We start from the raw sequence: 19,723 nt of genomic DNA, 5'->3' as shown, positions 1-19,723 counted from the left end.
CCGTTTTGGACGCACGGACCCCATCCCCATCCCCCCTCCCCCCGAACATAGCACAAAAAACTTCCGCGCTTTCAAAGCGGAGCGGCTGTGCGTGACTCGAGGACGAAAACGGCACCTAAGCGACGACGTTCGGGGAAGGGGAGAGAGAGCAAGACAAGGAGAAGCGAAGAAAAAAAGCTCTATGAAGAGCGCGGTTGTGGGAAAGTGTCAACAAAGCGTCTCCGCGGACGCGCTCAAGTTGCAGTGGAGATAGAGAGGATACAAGAGCAGCACCCCCCCCCACACACACACCAAAGGAAACGTAAAAGAAAATGGAAACTGGGGATGTCTGGACAGGTGAGGTAGGTGGGCATGGCGGAGACAGAGATCGACATGGAAAGGTAGAGAGCGTGAGGCAGTGACCCACTGTGGACCTCTCTTGCATTTACTCTTACCTAGGATTTTTTTTTGTAATGTATGCAAGTGCGTGCGCGCGTGCATGCGCGCCTCGTCTGCGCCCCTCCTCCCCCCTCCACCCTCGCACTCGCCGCCGTTCTCCCGCTCCTTCGACACTCTCTGGGCCTCTTGTCCTCGGCTGTCGGCTCTTTCGGTGCTCACTTTGCCTCCTTTTGGGTTTCTTCGTCTTCCCTTCGTGGCGGCACTCGCACGCCCCTCTCGACGACGACCGCGCGGAAGCCCCACGACCCACGAAGAGATTATATAAAGGAAAACGACCACACGAATCGGAAAGAAAAAAGTTCTTTCTTGCCGGCTCCCTCCCCTCCCCCGTTCCTCTCATTCCCCCTTTTACCTCACAAGAGCGCGATGCCCATCGCTCCCCGTCAAGGCCGCAAAGGGGGGAAGATATCCTCCTCGCCTGCGATCGCCTCCTCGGACTCGCCGTCGGCGGTGTCGCCCGGCTCGCTGCCGCCTGGCAGCACGACCGCCGCCCTCCCTACGGACCCAAACACGACGCTTCAGTTTAACATTGAGGCTCTCATGAGCAAGAAGCGCCGTAGTCCCTCCAAGGCAAAAGCGGCGGCGCGCGCGAACGAGCTCGATGCATCGGCCTTTTCAGGCACGGCAGCGGCCAAGGCGGCTAGCGGGAGAGGGGGTGCCTTGACCGCCTCCGCAGCGGCTTCGGCGTCTGCCACGGCTGGCGCTGCGGAGGCGACGGCGAGCGCCGCGTTCATGACGCCGTCTGGCGCGGACTCGAACGTCTTCAAGTTTGACCTAGACGCCATCCAGCAAGTTGGCCAGGGCGTCGTGTTTGGCGGCAACAAGGCGATGCGGACCGATTCGTACAAGCCCGAGTCAGACCCAGCTGTCGTCTCTGCAAAGATGAAGCAGCTCATCGCCTCGCAGGCTGCACACTTCCATCGTGGCAACGCCGTTGCCGCTGCTCTCGAGAGTGGCGAGGTGCTGGGACTGAAGGAGGCCGCGACGCACCAAGTAGTGCTGCTTCAGCGACCGTACGCGGCCCTGCGTCTCGCTGTCGCGCTTAGCCGCGAGAGCAAAGAGCGTGTGCTGGTGGTGGTGCCGCATTACTCGGATGTTTCCGACATCGCGGCGGCGCTGCGGGCACTGAGCCCTTCTCGCGGCCCTGTCGGCGAGCTGAGCGGGCAGTCGTTCGCGGGCGAGGCGGGCATATCACTGTGGGTGACAGATGTGGACACGGCACTGGTGTACTTGACGTCGCAGCGCGGCATGGGGCCTTTCACCCATCTCGTACTGCCCAACCTTACGCGCATGAACCCACTCGTCTCCTACTTCCTCTGGGGGCTGCGGGAGCGCGTCTACCGGCAGAGCGTCAATCTGGACTCGACGGCACTGCCGCTACACATCATCGTGAGCGTCAGTGGCGCCATGACGGAGCGAGTGCAGCAGTTCTTCTCAAAGCAGACGGTCGCGACATCCAATAGAGCGCCGGTACAGCCCCTCGTCGAGTTCTCGTACGATGAGGCGAACGCATTGGCAGCGATGAACGTGTTGGATGTCGCGATCGATGAGTCTGGTAAGTACCCTGGCCCTCACCGCAAGGTCATTGACCACTCCGTGCAGATGGCAGCAACACTGGTGAGCCGCATTTTGTCCTACTCCGCCGTGTGCCCGCAGACGATTTACATCTTTACGGGCGACTCACGCGAAATGATCGACGCGCTGCACAAGGAGCGCCTGCTCGACACGACGGTGTATGCTGGACGCTTCCCCTCCAAAGAGGACGCCGGCGCCGCCGCGTCGAAGCATCGAGTTTGTGTGCAGCACTCAGTTGTCTCCTTCACAAACTACAATAACGAAGATGCGACGTTCGTACTGGACATGGCGACAACCCGGCGCCTCGCCGTGCAGAATAAGTCGGAGGGCTTCATGGCGTCGAGCGCGTCGGAGTGGGCGTCGAAGATGGACGTGGAGGAGCGCCGGCAGCTGCCCGGCACCAAGTACCCAGGCTGCTACATCGCCCTGTACCCCCCGGCGGCCGAAGTTGTGCTACCGACCACCGAGACCCCGCAGCCGACGGTCTACGAGGTCGAGGACGCGTTGCTGCAGTGCTCACGAGCGCAGCTGCCGATCCATCGTGCAAACCAGGAGATGGTGTGCCCAGTGGAGGCGGAGAGCATGGAGCAGGTGCAGCACAGCCTCTCGGAGAAGTGCCTCATTGCGAACTTGGCCGATTTCACTCTCACTTTCACGGGCGAGATTGCGTCGCGACTGCCGCTTGAGGTGGACTTGGCTCATTTCGTCGTCAACTGCTGCACGCTGGGCCACAGTGAGGCCGGCGTTATCGTGGCTGGTGTCTGTGCGCTTCCGTACCGCTTCCCGACCGGCGATTCAGCAGAGGCGTTCGCCTCGTGGAAGAGGACGGTCATCGAGACACGTCAGGAGTACGCTGGTGACATTGCGAACCAGAGCGATCTCTTGGCTGATGTGCTTGTGTTCCTCGAGTGGTGGCGGCTCAAGGCAAGCGGGGCCTCCACCGCAGAGTTTGTGGCGAAGCTGCAGATAAAAGAGGACCGCCTCGAGCACGTTCGAAGCCTCATCGCCTACCTACGCGTCCAGATCTCCGACTACGCCTTTGTCGACGACCTCGAGGATGCGGCAACGCTGTCGGCAGTGATGCAGAGCATCAAGTCAAACGCGTCCATCTTCACGTTCTTTGAGGCGGTCGCCCTCGCGCGTCGGCTCTTCTTTGTGCGCGACGCTGGCTCTATCAACATCAAAGATCGGGCCGGCGCCTTGGTCTTTGTGCGGACGTCGAAGAAGGTGGTTCCGAGCACTACCAGCCCAAGCAGCGTGGTGTGGGAGTCTGGCGCGGCCTTAGTCGCGGTGGACTTGCGTAATCTCGTTAGCAACATCACCTGCGCCCGCGTTTCGGCGGTGAACAACATGTACCTGTTTGCAGCGCTGCTGCTGTTGTACCCGCAGGTGGAATACTCTGCCCCAGTGGAGGTGCCCTCAAAAGGTGGCCGCGTCGTCTACTTTGGCATCACGTGCAACCGGCAGATGAAGCGCTTTCGCGTCAGCATCAGCGAGGCTGCGCAGATTCTGGACTTCCGAGAGAAGTGGAACCGCGCGATAGGGTACCTGCAGGTCCTACGCAACGCAAAGAAGCCGCTGTCGCGGCATAAGTTCAACTTTATGCTAAAGGAAGAGGACCGCCACTTTGACTTGGAGGAGCTGCGTGCGGAGGTGCAGCGTGAGCTGCAAAACCTCGTGACTGAGATAGAGGTGGTGGAGCACCAGGCAAGCTTCATCACACATGGAGTGCATTGCCTCCAACCAAAGCCGGTCGCGGGGTCCTCAGACGGCGTCGACGCGTCCGACGTGGATGTGGCAAAGAAATTCCACGACGGCGACCTCTGGACGAGCGTTTTTCCCTCCACAACGGGCACGCCTGCGACCATGGCCCCAGTGAACGCGGCAGCCGCGAGCATCACCGTCAACAATGCGTCTGCGACAATGCCATCACCAATCGTTGCGTTCCCCACAGGGGTGATCAGCATCGATGATGACGAGGACGACGAGGTTGAGGTGATGGGTGAGCTGTACTTCCGCATGAACGGCCCAATCATCGACGACGATGAGTAGTGATGGCGTAGACGACTGCCAGAGAGTGTGTGTGCGTGTGTGTGAGCTAAGGAAAGGGGATGAGAGAGCGGTTCAGGGAGGATAAGACGGACTCAGACTCCAATGACGGCGACGAAAAAGGCGAGACAAGAATGCAGAAGAGACTGAGGCGTGGGTGCATCACACCCATGCACTTGCGTAATCACCTGCACTTCGAAGGCGCGAGCTACTGCGACGGTTACGAAAGGAGTGGCGCGCCCGTGTGCCTTGTGTACGCGTGGAAGGACTGCCCTCTACAAGGTGATTCGATGACGGCGACTGCTGCAGATTCCGAGGAGGGGAAATAGGCATTCGGTGCACATCGACGCACGTCTGTGTGCATGCGTGTGCGTGACGCTCTTTTCTACGTGGACTGACTCGCTGCATTCATTTCCTGCATGGTGTGGATGCAATGCGCCGCCCTTTCTCCGACATTATCTCGTCTTCTTTTCCTCTGTGAGCGGCCCGAACCGCAAGTCTCTTTGCTTCCCCTGCAGAGGCGTGCGAGGCGGCGAGCAGCGGGGGGTGAAGGGCACGCGGAGTCGAGCTAGCTTATCGGCGCCACGGTGGTTCGTGAAGGGGGCGGGCTACCGTGTCATATCTTGTGGGAAGGCGCCCCGGTGATGCGATGAAGTGGCGTTGGACGGATCCATGCATGAATGATCTTGCCCACTCCCCTCCCAATCGCGCATTTCTCTGCCCCCCCCCTCTCTATCGTTGTCGCAGCTTCCCTTTCTGCTCGTTGAGCCGTCCCTGTGTTCTCGTCGCGCTTTGTGGTTCTCTGTGCTCTTCGTTGAAATGACAGAGGTGCTTTGTGCAGGGTGGGGCACATGCGTTGAAACGCAAAAAAAAAAGCGGAAAGCAAAGCAGTTTGAGCGACGACGCAGTTATACAGGGCTTCCGCGCAACATATGGCGCCGCTTCTCTCTTTCGTTCCGGTCGTGCCGAGCGGGGCTCATCACTTCCCCTCTCTCTTTGCGCGCTTCGTGACAATACCGAGGTGCGCTTGAATGCATGGGCGTCCTCGTTCGCGCGTGTGTGCGAGTGAACGTGATGTTTGGAATGGTGCACGTGATACGGAGGTACCCCTCCCCTCTCCTAGAGGTGGCAAGGCGCAGGAAGAAGAGTGGGGGAGGAAGAGGGAAGTCTGGGGTGGTGAGTGGAGTGTTTCCGTCTTTTTTTTGTCTGCGTGCTGCACGTGAGGCAGCCTTTACGAGGAGCAGTCCGCTGATCTTCATGGGTTTTGGCTTCCCCTGCACACCTGCTAAAGCGAACAAACCGATCCTCGACGTTGCTGCTTACGCGACAGAGTCGGCTGTACGTTCGGGTGATGTTCGCGTCGACTCGTCACACTACTGCACCCATCGCCCGGCCGAGCGTGAAAAAAGGGGAGGGGGAGGTCCGGAGGTCACGGGGCATGACGGCTGCCATGCGGTGCAGCAGACACGTGGGCAAACGGACCTTCATGTTGGATGTCGGGGACCTTTTCCACCTCTTCTTCACTCAAAGATGCATACGCGGCACCCGCTCTTGACGATGGTGGGCTCTTTTTTTTCTCGCCGTTGCTGTGTATCTTTTTAGATGCGTGCTGAGGTGTCCGCACCCGCGTACACACAAGCGCATACCGACGCTGCTGGCTGCCGTTGCTCGAAATCGCTTCCATCGGCCGCCACACGCGTCAGCTCTTTCCCACGAAACCTTCACCGTGGCAGCGTAAGTAAGAAGTGGTCATTCGTCCCATTCCCCGACGCACATATATATATACGTACATATATATATATATGTGGAACACCAAAACGTTTGGAGTGTGACGACAAGAGGACTACAACGGGGGCTTGTGACGTTGGTCTAAGAGCGAAATCTTCGGGGGCTCGCAGAAGATCCTCTCACATCCACAGAAGACAGCCATCTCGCATGCGAGTAAGTTCTATCCGGTGGCTGCTGGCTGCAGCTGATCTGCTCCACGGGTAGCGGTGAGTTAGCGTGCTGAGGTGGCCGGATGGTAGCGACCCTCGGTGTCCCGGAGGTACCAGCGCCTTTTTTGTTTTCTCGACTGTGCGCTTCGCAGCTGGAAAAGAAGGCTGGTGTGCATGGAGGCTCTTCCCCCCCGTCTCCTCTCGTCCCCCCACCACACACACACATGCGTTTGTTGCGCTCCGGCTTACCCATCCTTCGACATCTCCTCTCCTTTTCGTCTCTCCTTCCTCCCCTCCGTGTTGGCGTGCCTGCCTACCGTGCCCTTCTCGCTCTCTGCATCGTGCTGGCTTTTCCTGCTGCTACCGCCGCCGCTGAACTGACGAGCGCAACTTTTCATTGTGCTGCGCTTACCGATGCATGCGCTCTTTCACGAAGCGCCCTGCTCAACGCTCTCAAGCTCTCGCTCTTCTGTGTCTATAACGCGATCCGAACACGCGGGCGAGCAAAGAAGCAGCCAAAAGAGTAAGCAGCAGGTGTGCAAGTGCCCCGCCCCTCTGAACTGAAATAGCTTTAACAGTCGAAAGGACCGTTACCTCTGTGAGGGCACTAAAGAGCGCAGTGAAGAAAGCACGACTCAGGCGGGCGCGAACGCGTTTGAAGGGGTTGCAGTCTACAAGCGCAACGTCGACATCAGGAGAGGCGCTGCCGAGCTCCGCGGAGCGCTCAACGGTCCACCATCGCCCGTCTTCACAGCGCAACATTTTCTCCGCCCCTTTTCCTTTTTTTTCCTCCTACCTTTTGACACGCATCATGGCAGATGAGGCAGCAAGGGTGGCGCTTATGCGGCGTCGCCAGCGTCGCCCTGACCTTCAAAGCACCTCTGATGTGCCGAAGGATCTACAAAAAGCTCTGGAGCAGGTGGTGCGAGCTCTTCTGGCTGCAGCGCCGTCTTCATCGCTTGCGGCCAAGCTAGTGCGCGTGACGAACACTGCGCTGCAGGAGCTCGTTCAGCTCTCTCTTACCCCGGAGCAGCAGCTGCACGCCATTTCGAAAATAACGGGCGCGATACGGGAGATCCTCAAGTCTGAGGTGGCGGCCATTCTCACTGAGTCGACTGGCGAGCTCTACTCGTGGGGCCGCAATCTAGCACTAGAGGCGGTGCTGCCGATGCTCCTCGACTGCCGCGTGCGCTATCTGCACCGAGCGCTCATGACTCTGCTGCGGACACTTCTGCCGTCACCCGACGCCGCCGCGGAGGCGGCTGTGCGTGAAATGTACGTTGCACGCGTCCTGCGCTGCGCCAAATCTTCGGAGGCAGATGTCGCTACAGCCATGAGGCGTGCTGCGGGCCCTGCTATCGGTAAAGACGACTTCGAGGCTTCCGCTGCGGTTTACTTCTCCTGCAAGTTGAGGGACCAGGGTTGCATCATCACTGCCGCACCGGGCGGTGGCGACTACAGCGCTGAACGCGATCGGGTGCTAAATTTCTTGAACACGATCGATGGAATAAGTACTACACTAATGCCTATGATGCCTGGCATTTTCAAGGACACGTTTCTTAAGGCCCTGCCCATGCTCGCGGACAGCTTCCAGTGGGTCGTCATTAACGCAACTCGCCACAGTCGTCCCCAGGCGAACACCGCTACGAGTGCGAGCGACGGCACAGGCGCGCCGTTGCGTCTCAGCAGCGATGCGGCGCAAAATGTTACCAATGAGAATGTGACCCACGACGACGTTTTGACGGCGGCGGCACCGCTGCCACCCTTACAGAATGACGCCGGCGCAGGTGCTGTCTTTGGCGAGGATCTCGAGCACATTCGCTTCTGCGTCCGCGTTGTCGCCGCGTACATCCACAAGTACATAGACTCGCTGGCGCTTGAGGTGGCATCTGACGCTGCTGGCCACCATGTGCGCCGAGAGCTGGCGCGTCTGCTGCAGCCTACCATCGTCTTGCTCTACTCGCCCCTTTTTCCGAAGGATGTGTTGAACGCGGTGGGTCTGCTCGTGGCGTCGATATTGACGGTTCGCACATGCGACGCATGGTTGCTGGCCTTCGTGTGCGCCGCGCTGCGCGACAACGTCTCCCAGTGTGCAGGTCGTGCTGCCGGGCTTCTCAGCGCGGACGCGGCCCTCAACGGCACCCCTGACGTGCAACCGAGTAAGAAGCCTGCTGCGTTGTCACTCGCCCGCCTCTTTGCGCAGGCAGACGTGGCTCTGCGTATCGTGTCAGCAGCGAACCCGCGAGAGTCCGCGGAGGCTGATGGTGGCGCTGGAGCCACGGCTCTGCACGATGTTTTCTCCCACTTTACAGCCAACGGCTGTTTTGCGCTCTTCAAGGGCATTCTGGCCCACATGTCGGTACCGATACGCGGGGATTGGATGTCGCTGGGCCTCCTTCTGACGCCTCTTCCTTGGACCTCTCTGTCGGCGAGTGCGGTGACAGTAGGGCCGAACGGCATCTCTCATGGGATTGTCGTGGCCTATGACATTATTTTGCAGGCGGCCCAGCAGTACTGCAACGCCGTGCAAGAGCCGGAGGCACGATTCATGGCTATTCAGACGGTGGACAGCATCGTGCGCCACGTGAGCTCGGTTCTGAGAAGCGCCGCCGAGGTGCTCGCGCAGATGACGAAGGACGGAGGCCCCGAAGGTCCCACGAAACTGGCTTGCTCGCCGCCTCAGTCAGCGTCTACTGCATGGAAGGCGTGCGAGGCAGCAGCGCTTCACTGCCACCTCTCCTCTCTCTGCACCTCGCCACCGAAGTTGCAGCACGCGCTCTCCTACGCGACTCAGCTCATCATGGCGCTCTGGGATGACGGCACACAGCAGATGTCCGGCGCCCTCTACAGCACATACGGGGAGATTTTGGCGATACACGCGGTGCTTCGCGGCAGCGCCTCACATGCAACTGGCGAGCAGCTCGACCGCAGCGCTGACACCTCAGTGACGCTCACTCAGATCCTGCACACCCAGGCAGAGCGCCGTGGCAAGTACCACGCACTTCTTGGGCTGCTCTCCATGATGCCTCTTGGCGACTTCGTCGCGGTGCTGCAGCGTCACTATGGCTGCCCTTCCTCCGCGGCAGATGCCGTTTCCGCTTTCTCCCGCACCCTTCTGACAGGGGCAAGCAATCACAAGATAGGCAACGTAGCTGGTGACGTCTTTGCGCACTTGGCACGAGGCATTGCCAAGGCACCACCAGACTCTGCCATCGCCGGCTGCAGCTGTGAGGGCGAAGCAGCGGCACATATCATGCGATGCGGGATCATTGTCCCCCTAGCACGTGCCATCGCAGTGAAAGGCTACGTCGGCGTTTCTTCTAACGTGAGCGAGGCAGTCAACATCTCGCACATAACCGCCCACTTCGTGGCACCCTTGGTGAAGCAAGACCCGACATGCCTGCACAGCATACTGGCCGCCGTGACCGAACACCTGGACAGCGACTCTGAGGAACAGCCCTCATCGATGTGCCCCCTGGAAGCGGCGGGTCGCGAACGGGTTGAACAAGGCGTCGTCGAGGTGATTGCTCGCGCGCGCGGCGTCGGCGTGGACATTATGCCGTACCTTGCCCCTGGTAGCACTGTACTGCGGGTGCTCGAGGAAGGTAGTCGCAGCCTCAACTATGATGTGCGCAACACGGCCCTGTGTCTCTGTGTACTCGGTGTGAAGAAGATTCAAGCCGTGCAGCCGTGGCAGATGCGCAGGGTAGAGGAATACCTCGTCTTAAACACGCACCTCGGCGGCGACAGCACCGCACGCAAGGGACTGCTAGAGATGCTGAAGAAGTGGGTGCGCCGTCTCATGGAAACCTGTGCCAGCAAACCTCAGTGTAGAGCGTCGGCGGCCGCCTCGGCGGCGCCCGAGCGTGAGCAGAAGAAGAGTGAGCGTCAAGGAGCCGCTGATGCGGCTGCCCAAGGCGCTGGCGTAGCGGCACTGGGGGCGGCTTCTGCCGGTGGCTCCGACTCTGAGTTAGAGCTAGGTACAACGGCATATCGGGTAGCGGTGATGGACCATTGCAGTCGCCTATCACGTATCTTTGCCGAGAACATTGGCGCGAAGGTGCACGCGGGCGCCGGGCTCTCGGTGGAGCGGCGGGTGACGGCCATGATGGGGTACTCCATTCTTTTGCAAGGGCTGCGCACCCGCATGGCCAAGGAGGCTGTGGAATGCGGCGTCACGACCGAGCGGATGTGCGGTGTCGACGTGCTGCCGCTGCTGCAACTCTGTGTCGTACCATCCCTCCTTGCCTCGCTGTCGGATGGCTGGTCGCAGGCACGTGAGAGCGCTCGAGAACTACTGCTAACCTTCAGTGAGTTGGCCCCAACGGCGGTGCAGAAGGCGACTAGCGGCGCTGAGAGCGCTAGCCATCTCTCTGGGCCTTCACTGGTGGCGCAGGCTCACCAAGATCTGCTCCGCGCGCAGACGTTCCGCAACGCTGAGGGTGCTGTGTGGCGGTTTCTTATCTTCAACAGCCTACCAGAGGAGACACAGGGGGGCGCGAAGCCGGATCCGCTGGAGGAACTAGAGCGTCTCTGTGGCCTGTTGCAGCGAGAACGTGCGACTGTGGAGCGCAAGTGTATGGACATGAGCTCGATGCGTGGCACGAAGGCATACGCCTACATTCAGGCAAATCCGCTCCACGGCTCCCTCTCGCTTTGTGCGGAGTTGCTAAGTCTCATGGCAGCTGCCGAGCGCCAAGCTGCCGCGGCCTCCCCGTCGCCGCTGCTGACACTGGCGTGCACGAGCCTCTTGCAGTTTAGCTCCCTTGTCCTGCGCACGTGCAGCTCACTGGTGGGGACGGAGACAGTGACTACCGGCGCTACGGCGTCGATGATGATGGACGAGGTCGTGGACTGCCGCGGCCACGTCTACGACCCTAGTCGACCCGAGGCGGAGTCGGTGATGCGAGGAGTGGTGAACAACACCTGGCTCAGCATGCGCGTCGCTGCGAGCTCCATCACGCGCCTCTTGAAGGTACGGCCGGTACACGCCATGCCGTTCGCCGATGTCCGCACCGCCGCCTACGAGCTGGTGCATGCACTACTCCTCACGAAGCACAATGGCGTGATGCGGTGCGCCCGCGAGGCGCTCAAAGCCCTCGCTGCCGCGCTAGTACGCTCGCGCCAAGCGCTCTTCTACCAGCTACCTGGAGAGATTCTCGACTACTTGTTGGGGCCCGAGGGCGTTGCATCTGGAGACGTGGCTCGCGCGTTGCGGCGCAGCCAAGGGCTTCCGCACGCTATCCTGGCAGTGCTGGAGGCGGAAGACACGGCAGTGCCGTACTGCCTCTTTCCATCAGCCATGAGGCGACTTCTGTGCGTCGCGCGCGGCGACATCGCTGCTACGCAGACCCTCTGTGGCTCTGAAGCAGTGCTTGGTGAGGCCGCTTCGGAGACGGTGCGGCGTAGTCAGCGCTCTAACGCGCTTAACGTGATGAAGTTCATCTTCGAGGACAAAGTGTTTTCTGACCGCACTGTTGCGTACATTGAGGAGGCGTTCTCATTGGCCACAGAGGGCTTCCACGACGCCAGTTGGTACACGCGCAACAGCTCGCTTATGCTCTTCTCTGCCGTCATCCACCGTTTTGTCGGTGAACACCCATCGACGGGCGGCTCTGGCGTGAACACCTCGCTGCACGACGTTGCCAAGCGCATGCCGCGCGGCGTCGCCTACGCGTACGCGGAGTTGACGAGAGACAACCGGTTATGCCAGGAAGTGCAGGGTGAGCACGGCGGTGCTGCATCCACTGCCGAGGTCAACGTCGCCCTTTTCCCGGTCCTGCAGCTTCTGTCGATGCTCTCGCCAGATCCGCCGCACCTCATTACCAAGGTCACCGACGGCGAATCGGATGACGTGGCCCGGATGACAGAGGCTGTGATGCAGTGCGCCAACTCGCCCAGTTTGATGGTTCGCTCTGCTAGCGCAGTGGCCCTGTGCTGTTTAGTGCCGCTCTCCGCGCTCGAGAGGACGATCGCGCGGACGCGGCGTGGCCTGTCGCTTAAGCCGCTACAGCTGTCTCATACTCCGACAGACTACGCAAAGCGCACTGGCCTTCTCGATCAACGTGAGTGCGTCGCTCGCGGAGGCTTGAATTCATGTCATGGTGCGGTGCTGCAGCTGCTTCAGTTCCACGCTCAGTACGTCGGCACCCTGCGACGCCACTACCGACAGAAGCGCAGCAGCTACGCCACAGCGACAACCGCTGAGAAGGTTCTTCACGCCATTAGCGAAGTCATTCTCTCTTGTCGGAAAAGGCTTGTCAAGGCCTGCGCTGTGAGCGCCACCGTAGCGGCGTCACTCTTTGCTCTATTGGCAGACATCGTCTTTTACGGTCCACGACACAGGCTAAGCCCAGACCGGCAAAACGCCCTGCGTGGCATGTGCATTGAGGCCATGAGTGCTTACGTGGCCGCGCGGTATGTGACGATGGAGCGTGGCAGCGTTATGGATGGTGTTAGTGCTGCGCTTGTGTTTTTGGCGATGCAGCGTGACACCGCCCCTATCGGGCATTGGACTGGGGCGGAGCAGGAGCGGTTAGCGGAATTGCTGGTGAAGGAGGCCGCCTCACTTAGCATCCGGCGGGGCGAGCACAACCTCATCTCGTGGATCATGACACAGCTCCAGTACTATGCGGGGGCGGCCAATCTCCTCACCCCGACCGACGTGGCGGCGGTGCTGCACGTGCTGTCACGAGAACTTCACTGCGATGTTTCACGGCTGGCGCTGCAGTCGCTGAGGGAGCTGCTTGGCGGTGCTGCAGGCGCCTTGCCGTGGACAGGTGCGGCAATGGGGTGCGTTGCGTGGGGGCAGTTCGCCTCGCACGTGCATTTTGCTGCCATGATCATGACGCTGAGGGACAGAGTGACCGGCACGATCGCTGCTACACCTCATCCATCTGGCCTCTCGGCCCTCGACGCAGGAGAACTGACTTCCGCGTCGGCCGCAGACCCGTCGAACGCGACGGTCTCGGACTCCACTGCCTCTCTTGCCACAGGGCAGCTATACACAGCGCTTGTTGCTTTACTTACTCCGTCTTCCGAGAGCGACGACTCCGCGACGGCGACGCTGCAGCATAACTCGGATGCGTGCAGTGCGGCGCTCAACTTCATCACAACGCACGACATGCTGGTCTCTGGTACCCACGCTGTGTCCCCTACCGTTGCGCATCTCTTGTCACACTACTGCGAGCCGGAGCAGCCGTTGGAGTCGCGCTTCGGGGTCATTACAGCATTGCGCACAGCGCAGTCCTTCTTGCGCGGCAGCGTCGTTGTCGCAGCGTCATCGGCGCCATCGACATGCCCGGCAAGTGCTGCCACCCTCTTTTTCGTTCTGTTTCGGCTGCTTGTGGATGACGCGTCCGAAATTCGCGAAGCAGCTGCGACTATCTCCTCTCACTGCATGTGGGGCGCACACGCAGCGCCCCGAGACCAAGTGTCCTGCCTGCTCGCGGTTGTGCGCCTGCTGCGCCGGCTGCACGACATTGGCCTCTTGTCTGGTACCGACGCACTTCAGTTTTTCATGTCCCTGACGGACTCATCGACAAGCGCGTCAGCTGTCATGGCGGCCGCGACAGCGGAGGACGATGGTGAGGACGAGGGTGCCTCCGGTAGCGATGACGACGATGTCCTGTTCCAGAAGGAAGCGGCAAACATGTTTGCGGAGAAGACAGTGCTATCACAGCTCGCGGCGCACATCTTGGGCGGTGCCCTCAGCGGTTCCGCCACCAAGGCGGCCTGCTTCTCAGTGTATGACCGCTTCCTGGAGTAGGTGAATGGGCATCGCGCGTTTCCTCGCCTCAACCTCCCCGTGTAAACGGGGAAAAAAAAACGGAACGCACCCGCTCTCCGCGGTTCGGTATGCTGGTGTGGGTTATGGTGTGTGAGTGGGATGGGGAAGAGAGAAGGGTTGAGTAGGGGAAGAGGGCAAGAGAAGGAGGAGCCGCGTATGGTAAGTTGTAGACTGCCGTCTACCCCCAACCAACCTCCCAACCCCCCTTTTTCTACTTCGTGCTGCCAACACTTTTGAGCTACTCGATCGGTTTTCCCTCTTCATCTGGGGTGCATAACTTGTAAACGCAGCACATTAACTCCCAACATATCTTTTGATTTCTCGTAAAGCGACACCGCATCCTCGCAACCGTAAAGTATGCACCCACCTCCCCCCCTTCACACACACACACCTGCCTTTCGCTTTCGCCTCATCACGACACTCCTAACACGAAGACACCACTGCAAGGAAACGTCCACCACGACGCAAAGCTCGCTAGATGGTGAGGACGCTCTCCCATCCTCGGAAAAAAAAGGGCTTGCTGCACAACACAACGGTGCCGCCTCAAGCTGCAGGAAAGCGGAGGCAGCTCCTCAACCCGTCAAGGGTATGTGGCTCGTCTTCTGCTGCACCTCCCTCCCTCCCTCCAGCTGCTTCGACAGCTTCATCTGGGCGGTGACGCACTATGCATGCTGAGCAGGTCACCTTCACTCCCCTCTTCTCTTCGTGCTTTCGTGACTCCATGCCATGCGCTTACCTCATCAGAGTACCGCTAACCTGAGGGTGGGGGTGGGCCGACCCGCTCACCTCCATCAAGCATACACCGACACACATACGCACACACGCAGCCTCAAAGATGCTGTGCTGGTCTGGGTTGCGCTCTTCGACCCCTTCGAACCTACGTCGGTGTTTTGCGGCACGGTGCTCCGCTGCAACGCGACATTCTCACGCCGGCGCGCCTTACGCCTCATCCGTCAACTCTTCAGTCACGGCCTTTTTCACTCCTGTTCGAAGGCTCAGTGGCACCTCTCGTCGATTCAGCGGCACCTTTCACTACAGAAAAGCGCGCCTCACGCCCGAGGACGCGCTCGACCCCCTCACGAAGCCGACTAACATTGACAAGGCCGCTTTGCACGTCGTCTCGGTACCGATCGGGAACTTGAAAGACTTCTCCCTACGAGCCCTCGATGTGCTGCGTGGGGTCGACTACATAATCACAACTGATCGCCCTGCAACCAAGACTCTCCTCGACCTCGTCCAAATTCCTAACCAAGGCCGTCTCATTCACTACAGCCGCGGAAATCGAACCACCTCACGCGAGAAGCTGGTGGAGTTGCTAAAGGGCGGGCGCAGCATGGCGCTGGTGACTACGAGCGGAACCCCGTGCATTGGTGATGTCGGTGGGGAGTTGGTCCAAGAGATTCAGCAGAGCGGTGTTCGTGTGACAGCTGTGCCTGGTGCATCAGCTCTGATGAGCGCGTTGGCAGTGTCTGGCTTGACGACCTCTCCTTACGAGTCCACTAAGAATTCCAAGCGGGACGGCGACAGCGACGCGGCTCTCTCCCCTGCGACATTTGAGGACGGCTCTTTCTTTTTCGGAAACGTCCTACCCAAGTCGCACGGGGCGCGACTCCGCATTCTTCGCAGTATCGTCGCCTCTGCCACATTTCCGTGCGTCTTCTACGAAGTTCCGCGCCGGCTGCTGATGGTGCTGCAAGACATTGCGGCGGTGATGCCTCACCGGCGCGTCTACGTTGCGCATGAGCTGACGAAGCTCAACGAATCCTTGCACGCGGACACAGCGGAGCGCCTCGTTGGCTTCTACCTACGCCAAGAGGCACAGATGCTGGTGAAGAAGGGGCAACTCGTGCTGGTGATAGCCGGTGCTGGGCCTAAAGAGACGGCGGCATGGCTGGAGAAGGAGGCGGCGAAGCGGCGGCGCTTGCGCCGAACCATTGGCGATCTCATGAAAGGTACCCCACCTGCGTTGTCATCGGAGCCGGGAAGCACAAGGGGCAACGGCGAGGCAAGTGCAGCGCAGCCAGTGCCAGGGAAGCCACGAGCAACAGGGGGCATGAAGGAGCGGCGGCAGCGAAGGCGGTGCCGAGCTGATCTGCGGCGCTTGCGGCAGCGAAGAAAGCGCGAGCGCCTTATTCGAGAGATCCAAGCGGAGCAGGAGCGACTACGGCTCAACCTTGCCATCAACCGAAACGACGCTAGCCAGATGACGTGAGAGAGATACGGCAAGGTGCGACCAAAGTGGGATGATGGGATGGGGGACTCGAGATGTCAAGCTCGACGCCGCACCGCCTTTCCTGCTCGAGTGTTGAATCTTTGGGGAGCAGTTGGGGCTCTGTTGCGGGAAGCGATTTGTGAGGGAGGGGGGGCGCTTCACCGAGACATCCGTTCTTCCCACCGTAGTCGGACTTGAATACAGGCCGTGGCTTTCCGACGTCGTTTTTGCATCTGCGCTCTGCGCAGCGATGTGTGCTGTCCTTTGGCTGCGTAGCCCACCTTAACACCTCATCCACTGCCCGCCGCATCGTACCTTTTCGGAAAGATGAAGGACGGTCAAGCCTACGGCGACGCGGATCGTTCGAGGAGCAGGAGGAACGCGGAATCGCCACCGCACCAAAAGAAGGGCGCTCCTGATGAAGAATCCCCTTAAATTACTCGTGGTCGCGCCCTGCCTGCACGCCGTGGAATCAAAGTATACGAGACACAAATGGTAAGCATGAGGAGAACTGCCCGTTGAGAGGGAGAGGGATGCGGCGGCTGGTGCCGTTTCACCTCGCGACCCTTTTTCTACGTCGCCTCTCCGCTTACTTTGTCTTGACGATGAGGTGGCACTCTGTCGAACGATTCGTTTCTTCTGTCGCTCACGCCCCTTTCCCCTCCTTGCCGCCGAGCGACGCGCTTCCATCACCTTGTTCTCTCTCGACTCCTCCGCATCCCTCTTGCATGCTCTTCGATCCCCATAGCCATTCCTCCCATCGCCCTCTCCCCCTCGTCTCTCGCGATTTCGCCAGTAGTTGAAGCACTGTTCCGCATTTCTACGACACAAGACCCCGCCCCGCTCTCTCATTCCCACCTCATCCATTTCCGAGCCTCGTTTCCAACTTCACGCGTATAAAGGGAAGTACACGAGAAATAATCACAGTCTTCGTTTGTCTTCCCTTCATTCCCCCCTCTCCCCCTTTTTTCTTCCGGCTGTTCTTGTCTCCCCGCCTTTCCGGCCATATCTCCTCCATTAGGCGCGCCCCCCTTTTCTTTCCCATCTCCACCCATACACCTGTCTTCCCTTACACGCTGCGCCTTCACGTACAGCACCGCTGAAAAAGAGACTGTTCTCACCGTCTCGTGGTGCTCGCATACCCTCCCTCTCTCATAAATACACACACACAACACACTTGCACACGGGCGCACTCCTTATTCACCATGTCGAATGACCTTGGTATTATCGGGCTAGGCGTCATGGGCGCAAACCTCGCCCTGAACATCGCCGAGAAGGGATTCTGCGTCGCCGTATTCAACCGCACATACGCGAAGACGAAGTCGTTCCTCGATGAGCACGCGCACGAGAAGTTTGCCGCCAACCTGAAGGGGTACGGGACGATGAAGGAGTTTGCCGAGTCGCTCAAGAAGCCGCGGCGTGCGTTCATTCTCGTCCAGGCCGGCGCCGCGACGGACTCTACAATCGAGCAGCTCAAGGATGTGTTCGAGTGCAATGACATCATCATCGACACCGGCAATGCGAACTTCAAGGACCAGGACAAACGCGCCGCGCATCTCGAGAGCCAGGGCCTCCGATTCCTGGGGATGGGCATCTCAGGCGGTGAGGAAGGCGCGCGCAAGGGTCCAGCCTTCTTTCCGGGGGGCACACCAAGTGTGTGGGAGGAAGTGCGCCCCATCATTGAGGCGGCCGCCGCTAAGGCTGAGGACGGCCGACCGTGCGTGACATTCAACGGCAAGGGTGGCGCTGGTTCCTGCGTGAAGATGTATCACAACGCTGGCGAATACGCTATTCTGCAGATCTGGGGTGAGGCGTTCAACGCCCTGCATGCCCTCGGCTTCGACAACGATCAGATCGCCGAAGTCTTCGAGTCATGGAAGACCAAGGGCTTCCTCAAATCCTATATGCTCGACATCTCCATCGCCGCGTGCCGTGCGAAGGAGCCGGCGGGCAATTACCTCTCGGAGAAGGTGAAGGACCGCATCGGCTCGAAGGGCACCGGCCTGTGGTCCGCTCAGGAGGCCCTGGAGGTCGGCGTGCCGGCGCCCTCGCTCAACATGGCCGTTATCTCGCGTCAAATGACCATGGCGAAGGAGGAGCGCCTTGCGAACGCCGCGGCTTTTTCTAAGTTCCCGTGCTGCGTCGTTGAGCAGGCCAAGAACAAGTCCCCCAACGCCCCCGAGGTACAGCAGCTCTACCATGCCGTCAGCCTTTCCATCATCTCAAGCTACGCGCAAATGTTCCAGTGTCTGCGTGAGCTGGACAAGGTGTACGACTTTGGCCTGAACCTGCCCGCCACCATCGCCACCTTCCGCGCCGGCTGCATTCTGCAGGGTTACCTGCTGATGCCCATGACGAAGGCCTTCGAGCAGAACCCGAACTTGCCCAACCTGATGGACGCCTTCATCAAGGAAATGGAGGAGGGCCTTCACGACTACCGCCAGATCGTCGCCAAACTCACAGCTACCACTGCGGTGCCTCTGCCGGTGATGACGGCTTCTCTGGCCTACATCAACGCCATGTATACCCCAATTCTTCCGTATGGACAGCTTGTGTCGCTCCAGCGCGATGTCTTCGGCCGCCATGGCTACGAACGTTTTGATAAGGAGGGCCGTGAGTCGTTTGCCTGGCCGGAGATGCAGTAGATAACCCTTCTCCGCTTGCCATCAAGCACCGCCTATTCTCCCTCTCTGTGAGTCGCGTGTGCCTCCGCCTTTGCCGCGACACATGCCTCGACCATCATCAGCACCTACCTAACTGACCGAAAGGGGTTACGAAGACTCGAAAGGAGAAGACGCAAAGATCCCTGCGTCGTACAAAGTAACTTCATTCCGGTTTCAGAGACCTCATTGAACCCATCCGCTTACTCTCTTGCAACGTCCCTTCCCCTTTCCCAACGGAGAAAGAGGGAAGGAAAGGGGAGGGGGGCAGCTCAGTGCGCCGTATCTCAGGGGGCTCCAGCGCTGCCATTCGGTGCGGTGAGGCCAAGCGGCACCCCCACCCCTCTCTCTATGCCGGGCAGCCGCGGGCGGCGGTATCGGGCCAGGCGTCTGCGGCGTGGGGTGGGGGCCGTGCGACGTGTTGCTCCCGATGCCGGCGGCAAGGGTGTGCGTGGCGTGGCGCCGGTACGGCCTGCGGCGGTGAACGCGTCTGCGCCGCCCACGTCGTGGCCAAGGTGTGCATGCCGCTCTGGCGCATCATGCCCGGCCCTCCCCTCTGCGTGTGTCTGCGTGTGTGTGTCTGTGGAGGGGGCGTGGGCCACCTCAGGAGGACGCACCGCGTGGCGGCCAGCGTGATGGGCGCGGCTGCGATGCGGCTTGCGGGGCGAGGGGGTATGCAGGGTCCGAGGCACGGACTGTGCGCAGATGGCTGAGCCGGGCGCCATGCCGCCATGGGTCTCTGCGGCTGCCTCGCAGCACTCCCACGAGCCTGTGACGGGGCCGCGCTGTGCGTTGAGCTCATGCTCTACGGCAGTAAGCGGACATGTGCCGAAGCAAAAAGAATCGTACGCCGCCGGCCATTTACCTCGGGAGCTTCCCGTCGCACGTTCTCTTAAGGTTGCGAGGATTTCGGCCCAGTACCACGGGCTGTATTTATCCGCTTGCTGTTCGATAGCAGATGAAGAAGCACCTACTCGCCGTACCTTCTCATTGCCTTGGAGGAGGAAGGGAGGGACGTGTTCTTTGGAGGTCGGGTACGGGGGTGCTTCGTGTGGCTTAGGAG

The 19,723-nt window shown here is 60.2% G+C and overlaps 4 protein-coding genes across 4 annotated transcripts; all 4 read left to right on the top strand.

Moving 5' to 3' along the window:
* Positions 1–804: 804 nt before the first annotated feature.
* LSCM1_01096 (uncharacterized protein) lies at positions 805–4,065 on the top strand (the record flags this gene model as incomplete). The annotated part of the gene is made up of 1 exon (XM_067318722.1): positions 805–4,065. One exon carries the CDS (start codon positions 805–807, stop codon positions 4,063–4,065), a length of 3,261 nt encoding a protein of 1,086 aa, XP_067174827.1.
* A 2,745-nt stretch (positions 4,066–6,810) lies between these two features.
* Positions 6,811–13,767, top strand: LSCM1_01095 (uncharacterized protein; the record flags this gene model as incomplete). Its single annotated transcript, XM_067318721.1, has 1 exon — positions 6,811–13,767. One exon carries the CDS (start codon positions 6,811–6,813, stop codon positions 13,765–13,767), a length of 6,957 nt encoding a protein of 2,318 aa, XP_067174826.1.
* Positions 13,768–14,623: 856 nt separating this feature from the next.
* On the top strand, positions 14,624–16,000 carry LSCM1_01094 (uncharacterized protein; the record flags this gene model as incomplete). Its single annotated transcript, XM_067318720.1, has 1 exon — positions 14,624–16,000. One exon carries the CDS (start codon positions 14,624–14,626, stop codon positions 15,998–16,000), a length of 1,377 nt encoding a protein of 458 aa, XP_067174825.1.
* A 1,205-nt stretch (positions 16,001–17,205) lies between these two features.
* On the top strand, positions 17,206–18,645 carry LSCM1_01093 (uncharacterized protein; the record flags this gene model as incomplete). Its single annotated transcript, XM_067318719.1, has 1 exon — positions 17,206–18,645. The coding sequence occupies one exon, from the start codon at positions 17,206–17,208 to the stop codon at positions 18,643–18,645; it is 1,440 nt and encodes a 479-aa protein (XP_067174824.1).
* Positions 18,646–19,723: the final 1,078 nt, after the last annotated feature.

This window comes from Leishmania martiniquensis, chromosome 35 (genome assembly GCF_017916325.1).
Source record: "Leishmania martiniquensis isolate LSCM1 chromosome 35, whole genome shotgun sequence".
Classification (NCBI taxonomy): domain Eukaryota; phylum Euglenozoa; class Kinetoplastea; order Trypanosomatida; family Trypanosomatidae; genus Leishmania; species Leishmania martiniquensis.
Note: the sequence above shows the minus strand (reverse complement) of the source record. Positions and strands in the feature narration are given on the sequence as shown.